General features: G+C 43.8%; 1 protein-coding gene across 1 annotated transcript in view; it reads left to right on the forward strand.

The window, feature by feature from the left end:
- LOC122554908 (collectrin-like) overlaps positions 1-1303 on the forward strand; it is a 42973-nt gene extending 41670 nt beyond the window's left edge. Inside the window, exon 6 of the mRNA XM_043700298.1 lies at positions 675-1303. Within this exon, the coding sequence (XP_043556233.1) occupies positions 675-828 (154 nt within the window). The 3' untranslated portion in view covers positions 829-1303. The remainder of the gene's footprint in view (positions 1-674) is intronic.
- The last annotated feature ends 8108 nt before the right edge of the window (positions 1304-9411 follow it).

Consider the following 9411-nt stretch of genomic DNA (forward strand, 5'->3'; position numbering starts at 1 on the left):
CACCTGCACACACACACACACACCATGGGTGCTGGGGATAAAATAAGCACTACCGCACTTAGGTGGTAGTGTGGGGGTTAAAACAAAAAAAAATTTAAAAATAAAAAATAAATAAATAAAAAAGAAACAAGAGTGTTCACTGGCCACTCAGGTGTCTCCATTCTTCCTGGTGGTGAAAACTGAATAAAGATTCGTGCACCTTGTGTTTTCCATGCCTGCACACACACAACATGGGTGCTGGGGGAAAAATAACCACTAAAAAAAAGGAGTGTCAGAGATGCTATTCACTCTGAGAGCTGGCTCTGCGGGATCTGGATCAGTGTCAACTACTATGCACAAGAAAAAAGTGAAAAAGAAAAAGAGAAAAAAAGAAAATATAATAAACAGGAGGATTAGGGGTTTTGTTCACTCTGAGAGCCAGCTCAGAGTCGGCATCACGTACTATGCAGATGGAAATAAAAGGTGACTTGGTGACAGAATTCTGGCCTTGATTTCAGAGATAACTTGCAAATACTGTATTGCAAGCTTGGTGGGCCCTCAAGACTGGTGTTAAAGAGGCTTGAAATAAGGTTTGACAGCAACAATGGACAGATTTGAACCCAGACTTCAGACATGCCCAAACCGGTTATCACACTGTGTCATATCTCACTGTGATGTTGTCTCATCTCTTGCAGGAAAGCACGAGGCTCTGAAGGGGGAGGGGAAGAAAATGAAGACAAAACTCTCAAAGGCATCGAGAATGGGATTTACTGTAATTCACTGGCTGGGGACAAAGGCCAGAAAAATGAAGCTTTCTGTCAGGATGATGACAAATTAACACAGCTATAAGAGACAACTCTTATTACAGTCAGTTTAAAATATCTGCACAGGCTGTGGCTGCCATACTCGTCATCACCGAAATGAGTCTTGATCGTAAGAGTTCTGAGTAGTAAATGTAAATCAGCTCTGTTGTAATTTTTTTCCCCTTTCCTGATAATTTATGCTAGTTTGTTTAGTGCAATATGGATTGCGGAGTGATGAAAATATCAAAGGGGCTCCATCACAGCAACTTTGGAGCCATCAGATTGGGTGTGATAATATGATCCCTTCTTCACTAATGGTTGTTGCATTAGGGACACGCTGCTGTAGTGAGTGAGTACCTCTTTAATGAACACTGTAACATCATAAGGATGACTGAATGAATAAATACCATTCAAATGAGGAAAGACTTCCACCTCTGTAAGGCTGCTCTTATCTATTTAATATATTATGTATCAAAACATGGTTTCACTATGGGACCAAATAAATCACAAGTTTACAAAAACTCATCGCAGTAGTCATTATTAGTAAGTCATGCATTAAGATTTACCTTCCCTAACGAATACGCTACAATTTTATTCTTTTGTCAGTGGTCATAGAATCACTCCAGTGTGGAAACAGGCCCCTTGGCCCAACAAGTCCACACCGACACTCTGAAGAGTATCCCACCCAGACCCATTCCACTGCCCTATTACTCTACATTTCCCATGACTAATGCACCTAACCTACGCAGCTCTGAGCACTGGAGTATTTAGCATGGCCAATTCACTGAACCTGCACATCTTTACGCTGTGGAAACCAGAGCACCTGGAGGAAACCCACGCAAACACGGGTAGAATGTGCAAACTCCACACAGGCAGTCACCCGAGGCTGCGATCGAGCCCAGGTCCCTGGCACTGTGAGGCAGCAGTGACTGGGATCTCTTAGCAGCAGAAGATTGGATGGGGAGGAATTTGTTATGTGTGTCCAACTGGGGAAGGGGCCATATTAGACTGCTATATTCAGGAATGAGGCCAGCTAGATAATTGAAGTTTGAGTGGGGGCACATTTCGGGAAAAGTGACCATAATTCTGTGTTACGTAGAGATGAAGATAAGTGCAGCACTTGGGTGAAATTTGTAAACTGGGGGAAGGTTAGCAACCACAATATTAGGCCAGAACTGAGGGATATAGATAGCAAACAGTTGCTTGAAAGTAAATCTCCAACTGGCATGTGGGAATCCTTTCAAGGCAAGTTGGATAGAGTTCGGGACCAGCATCGTCCTGTGGGAATGAAGGATAAGGATGGCAAGATTCGGGATCCTTGGATAACAAGAGAAATTGGAGCATAGTCCAAAAGAAAAAGGAGGCATATGTAAGGCTAGGGAAGCTGAGGCCAAATAGAACCCTCAAAGAGTAAAAGGACAGCAGGGAAAACAATCTTTGATGAGGAGTTAGGAGGGCTAGCAGCGCATATGAAAAGCCCTTGGCAAACAGGATTAAGGAAAATTCCAAGGAATCTTGTCTGCAAAGAGCAGTAGGGTAACTAGAGAAAGAAGAGGTCCACTCAAGGACAAAGTAAGGAACTTATCCGTGGAGTTAGAGGAAGTGGGGGAGGTCCTTAATGGTGAGGTCCATCAGTATTCACAAAGGAAAAGGACATGATGGATGATAACTCTGGAAAAGGGCATGTTGATAGTCTACGGCATGCCGCCTCAGGCGACTCACTGTGTGGAGTTTGCATATTCTCCCCGTGTCTGCGTGGGTTTCCTCTGGGTGCTCCGGTTTCCTCCCACAGACCAAAAATGTGCAGGTTCGGTGAATTGGCCATGCTAAATTGCCCATAGTGTTAGGTGCAGGGGTATATGTAGGGGAATGGGTCTGGGTGGGTGCGCTTCGGCAGATCGGTGTGGACTTGTTGGGCCGAAGGGCCTGTTTCCACACTGTGAGTAATCTAATATAAAAAAGGAGGAGGTGTTGGGTGTTTTGAAAAGCATGAAGGTAGACACAACCCCAGGACCTGATGGGATCTATCCCCAGAACGCTGAAGAGGCAAAGGAGGAAATTACTGGGGCTTTGCATGAAATCTTTCTATCTTCTTTCATGACAGGAGGGGTCCCAGGAGATTGGAGAATAGTCAAAGTTGTTCCTTTGTTTAAGAAGGGCAGCAGGGATAATCCAGGAAGTTACAGGCTGGTGAGTTTTACATTAGCAAAAGGGAAATTATTGGAGGAGATACTTAGGAACAGGATGTACTCACAGTTGGTAGATATAGAATCATCAACGCTGTGCAGCATGGCTACGCTCAGGAGAGGTCACGTCTCACAAACCTGATTCAGTTTTTTGAGAAAGTGATAAAGATAATTGATGAGGGCAGTGTAGTGGAATTTGTCTACATGGACTTTAGTAAGGCCTTTGTTGGCAGACTGATACAAAAGGTGAAGTCACACTGGATTCACAATGGTAAGGTGGATAGAGAACTGGCTTGGTCAAATAGGAGGGAAAGTAGCAGTGGTAGGGTGTTTTTCTGACTGGAGATCTCTGGCTGGTGGTGTTCCACAGGGATCAGTGCTGGGACTCCTGTTTGTGGTATATATAAATATAAATGATTTGGAGGGGAATATTGGGGGCTTGATTAGTAAATTTATGGACAACAGAAAGATTGGGGGAGCTGTGGATAGTGAGGAGGATTCCCTGAGTTTATAACAGGGTGTAGATAGGCTAGAGACTTGGATGAAGAAATGATAGATGGACAAATCTGGACAAATGCGAGGTGATGCATCTTGGAAGGTCTAATGCAGGAGGCAAATATACAGTAAATGGCAGAATGCTTAACTTAATCAACATACAGAGGGATCTAAGGGCACGGTTCCCTGACAGTTCCCACACAAGTGGATAAGGTAGTCGTGAAGGGATATGGCATGCTTGCCTTCATTATTCGGGACATAGAGTGTCAAAATTGACAAGTCATGTTGCAGCTGTATAGCCCTTCAGTTAGGCCACATTTGGAATATTGTGTACAGTTCCAGTCACCACACTACCAGAAGGATGTGGAGGCTTTGGACAGGGTACAGTAATGGTTCACCAGCATGTTACTTGGTTTGGAAGACATGAACTATGAAGAGAGATTGGACAAAGTTGATTTGTTTTCACTTGAATGTCAGAGGCTGAGCGGTGACCTGGAAGAAGATAACTTTGGCTGTGAGGACTAAAATGTTCAGTCCTTTCCACCATTACCCATCAGGTATGTCCCCCCCCCCCCCCCCCAATTGTTGTTCGCCCACACCAATTAATCATCCCGTCTCCTGGAACCACAGATTTCTTGCATATCTTTGTTGACTTTCTTACCTTGCCTCCTGAGTCCCTAGCTACTGAGGTCCCAATGCCCCTCCTGAACTCTCAGCCTACCAGCTCCCTTCCATGATCCTCCATGGACCATGTCCATGTAACCGCTATAACATCACATTCAACTCCTCTCTACCCACCTCTCTGAACTGAGTACACATTCTCCTAGGCAACACCAACAGACATATCCCCAGGCAGAAACAAACCATAGAAATAGCCTTACTCCAGACACCCTGCTTTTGGTAACAGCCCCTTCCCAAATATATTGAAACATGCTTCAATGTCCATGTATCCCCCCTTTCCCTGGCAGTGCCCCATCCTGCCATAGACAATACCCCACTCTTGCTCAGCCATTGCTCCCCTCTGCCACTTTTGCTCCAGTTTTAGAAGGAGGTTGGTATTCTGAATATACCAACTCAATATACAGGCTGTACTCCAGTAAGAGAAAGTGAGGACTGCAGATGCTGGAGGAAAGTGTCGAAGTGTGGCACTGGAAATGCACAGCCGGTCAGGCAGCATCCGAGGAGCAGGAGAGTCGACGTTTCGAACCACAAGCCCTTCATTAGCAATTGGAGGTGACCAGGGGGGAAACGGGATGAGAGATAAATGGGAAGAGGGGGATGAGGTTGTAGGGAAGGTGGTTTGGAAGGCGATAAGTAGTTGCAGGTGGGGGGTGATGGTGATAGGTCAGACCAGAGGGTGGAGCGGATAGGTGGGAAGGAAAATGGACAAGTGGGATAGTTCAAGAGAGTGGTGCCAAGTTGGACAGTGGGATCTAGGATTAGGTGGGGGGAGTTGCGGAGGGAATGGTCTCTGCAGAATGCTATTAGGGGTGAGGAGGGGAATATACCTCAGGTGGTGGGATCTGTTTGTAGGTGGCGGGAATGGTGAAGGATGATGCACTTGTATTGGAGATTGGTGGGGTGGAAGGTGAGGATTGGGGGTTGGAGGGGGGGCTCTATCCGGAGATTGGTGGAGACGGGACCGATATCCTCATACAGGGTCATTCACTAGTACGGTGGCGTAGACATTCAGACTAGAGCAACTGTGGTCAGGAGACTGAGTCGTGAGAGGAGCAAGGATGTGAATGAACGATAGAACAGTAAAATAAAGCAAACGTTGAATGCAGAGAAAACAAGGGCTAGCAGCGTATAGGGCTGGAGTACGAAAATAGATGTGTACACATTGTCAAAAAAGACAGGTGGACGAACACTACATCTGAATGCACAGAGCGTTTACAATGAGGTGGGTGAATTAACAGCACAACTAGCTGTAAATGGGCACAATACGATTGCGATGAGGGGATATGGCTGCAGAATGATCAAGGTTGGAAACTGAACATCTAGGAATATTCAATCTTCCAGAAGGCCAGGCAACATGAGAAAGGAGGTACAATGAAGGATGGAATCGTGAGAAGGGATATCGGCACAGAAAGTCTAAACATGGAATCAGTCTGAGAGGAGCTACCATCAACAAAAAGGTGGAAAACTTCAGTAGAAATGAGCCTCCAAACAGAGATGGTGAGTTTTAGGGAGCATTAAACAGGAAATTAGAAATACACTTGACAGTGCTCCAGTAACCTGTCAGCTGCATGTAGACTGAGCAAGCCACATCATCAATAAAACTGTGGCAGATAAATAGCTGGAGGATATACAAGGTCGATTTTTAATCCAGTACCCGGACAGACTGTCCTAGGTTTGGTCTCATGCAACAGGAAAGGGTGAGTTAATCTCCCCGTGAGACTTTCTTTCGGAAAGATGTGGTGGCAATATGGCAGAATTCTTAATGGGATGAAAATGAATTAGTCTAATGCAAAACTAGCGTCTTAGTCCTGAGCAAAGGAAATTGCGACAGCATCTGGGGTGAGTTGGCTCCAATAGATTGGGTAACTTTACTAAAAGGCACGGACATGGAAAGGCAATGATTAATAGTTAAGGAACTAATGGATACATTGCAGCAGTTAAATATTCCTTTTGGGTGAAAGAACACAGCAGGAAAGTTCCCCAATCAAGAATAACATAACAAATTAAGGATAGTATTAGATCCAAAGAAGCATATATATTGAGAGTCTATGGCCTTGACGTATTATCGCTGGACTGTTAATCCTGAGACCCAGGTTCGAATTCCCCTCCACCGTCCACACCCCCACCTCCCGCCACAGGACAGATGGAAGAATTTCAATTCAATTAAAATCTGGAATTCAGAGTCTAATGATGACCGTGAGTCTATTGTCAGGAAAACCCACCTGGTTCACTCATGGAAACTGCCATCCTTACCTGGTCTGGCCTACACGTGATTCCAGACCCACAGCAATGTGGTTGACTCTTAACTGCCCTCTGGGCAATTAGAGGTGGACAATAAATGCTTCCCACATCCCACAAGTGAATTAATAAAAAATAAAGTTTCTCAAAAGATTTGGAAGCCTAAGACTCAGGAGCTGTCTAGAATTCAACAAAGGAGGACCAGCAAGTTCATCATTTGGGGAAATGTGGAGTATGAAAGTAAGGACTGTAAGAGCTTCTATAGGTATGTAAAAAGGAAAGAGAAAGTATACTTACCAAAGACAAGTGTAGGCCCTTGCAGTTCTGAAGTAATGGCATTAATAATGGGGGACAAGAGATGGCAGCGCTTTCTTATTCTGTCTTCACAGAATAAGACATAAACACTTCCCAGAAATGCAAGGGATGCAAAGATCTTTTGGGAAGGAGGAATTGAAGGAAATTCATATTAATATTAAAAATGCTGGAGGGATTAATGGGGCTGAGAGTTAAGAAGTCCCCAGGACTTTGTAATAAACATCCCCAGGGACTAAAGTGGGGAGAAGGGAAGGCATGGAAAATCTGTTGGAAACTATTATAAAGGACATGATATTCAGAAAATGAGAAAATATTAACAGGATCAAGACAACGACAACATGGATTTATGAAAGGGAACTCATGGCTGGCAAACCTTCTTTGAGACTTTGGGAGATATAACTAACAGGGGGCAAACCTGTGGATTGTGGTGTATTTGATTTCCACAAAGCTTCTGATGAAATTTGACATGGGAGGTTCACACTCCAAGCTCATGGCATTAATGGTAATGTACTGACATGAATTGAAAATTGGTTCGCAGTCAGGAGACAGATAGTAGGAATAACAGGATTGTTCTCAGCGTGGAATGTAGTGGCAAGTGAAGTACCAGATAGGTCAGTATTTGGGGCCTAAAAATTCACAATTGTATCAACAACTTGGATAAGGGAATCGAAAGTAAGATTTCCAAGTTTGCTGGTGACACAAGACCCAGCGTGATTGGAAGTGCTGAGGAAGATGTGAGGAGGCTTCAGGCTGATTAGGTAACTTGAGTGAGTGGGCAAACACATGACAGGTACTGTATAAAGAGGAGAAGTATGACATTGTCCACTCCAGTGGAATAACATAATCGGGAATGTTTCTCCTGCTGATGAGGATCTGAAGTTTGGGTTATGATGGGATTAATTTCCTCCTGGATGCTCTGGGATGGGAAGAGCATGCCGATGGTAATCCTCTAACACAGTCCTGTACATGTTAATTCCAAGCTCTGGAAGTGCTACATTATTAAAATTAGGACAGATTGTTTTCTCCATTTGTCTTTGAAAAAAAAACAGACTTATCTAAAATTAACAACCATTAGATTTACAAAGTGCTTTCCAGCCAATGAAGTCTTATTGAGGTACTGTCATTGCTGGGAAGTAGGAAATGGAGCCATGCACAGCAAGATCCCACAAGCAGCAATGTGATAACAATGAGATCATCTTTGTTTATGTTGATTGAGAAATAGACATTTAGCCACAACACTGAGCTACAACTGCTTTACTCTTTTAAAAAAAAAGCACCATAAGTCCTATTGCAACCATGAGAGGTGGCAGATGGGAGGTCAATTTAACGTCCCATCTGAAAGATGGAACCTCCTATGAAGTAGCACTCTATCAGTACTGCATTGGGACGCCTGCCTGGGTTTTAGAGCTGATGTACTCAAGTGAGATGTGAACCTGGGAGAGGAGAGTGCCCCAATTAAGGTGTGACTGATATATGACTAACCTAGGCAGAAACTCAGATAACACAGGATATCTCTATGCCCTCTTTAATGAGATAGAGCCGTGGCTTGTTTTATAACCTTGATAAGGGCTGATTTGTTTGGATAAAGAATCAACTCATCAGCATTAGCCCTCTCCTTTCCCAGTATTCAGTCTATGTATGGACAAATTCCATTTTGAGGATACATTTGGGGCCCCTCCTAATGGTCTTTCCTTGTGCTCCCATTCCTCCATATGGTACAATCCATCCACAGGGAGCTTAGCTGTGGATTTTCCCAGTGTTAAATATCACCAACAGGCCAGCCATCTTCACAGTGTGGTATCATATCTGTTCAACTGTGGATGGGGATACTGGCATTGGAGAGAGCTGAAGATAAACCTGTGAAGTAGTGTAAAGGGAGAAAGTAAGAGAGAGGCAGTCTCGACATGGTGAGTGAGAACAATGCATAGGGCATGGTCTATTTAGCTGTTTTCTGACAGAAGCATTGTAAGTAATGAAGTTATAAAGTTTATTTTTATAAAAGGGAAGTGAACACGGTTAAACACAACATCCGAATTAAAACGAAAACTGAAAATTAGTGTGTGCAAAATTAAATGGTGGGACACCACTCAAAGAGACAGCCAGTCTTGGCTATCAATAAGACTTATGGGCGATTATCTCAACCAATGAAAGCAAAGTCAGAAAGAAATCAGGTTGAAATTGGCTGTGAGTAAACCAGATTTGGAGTTTAATGTATAATGGAAATGTTAACTATCTGAATAAATAATTCACAACATGCTTAACTAGCAAAAAAGATCATAAGAATTCATTGCAGGCAGGAGAAGGGAAAAGGCTCGCAGTAAGTATGTTAGATCTTTGACGATAAAATTGTTTTCTTCTTTCTGTCTGCGTGCATGCCATGCCCCTCCCCCCCCCCCCACCTTACTAATTATCGCGGGGTCCTCTGTGAAGGGGTATTTAGTTGTTTTTCCTAAATTATTACGGCTGCTTTGATAATGGTCTCCTCCCAAAGGTGTTAAACCAGCGACCTCAGCAGCCAACTGCAGACACAATGAAAGAAGGTAACGTATGTTCAGGATGCATTGGCCATAGAGTCAAACATGGAATACAGCACAGAGAGAAGGTATTTAGCCTAGCTCTCAACCCACCTTCTCCTGAATCAATCCCAGTCAGCTCTTTTCAAATGCGTAACAGTTAAGGTTTTGAGTGCATTTCGATTGTTTCTCTCTCCTGCT

Source organism: Chiloscyllium plagiosum, chromosome 12 (genome assembly GCF_004010195.1).
Source record: "Chiloscyllium plagiosum isolate BGI_BamShark_2017 chromosome 12, ASM401019v2, whole genome shotgun sequence".
Taxonomy (NCBI): Eukaryota; Metazoa; Chordata; class Chondrichthyes; order Orectolobiformes; family Hemiscylliidae; genus Chiloscyllium; species Chiloscyllium plagiosum.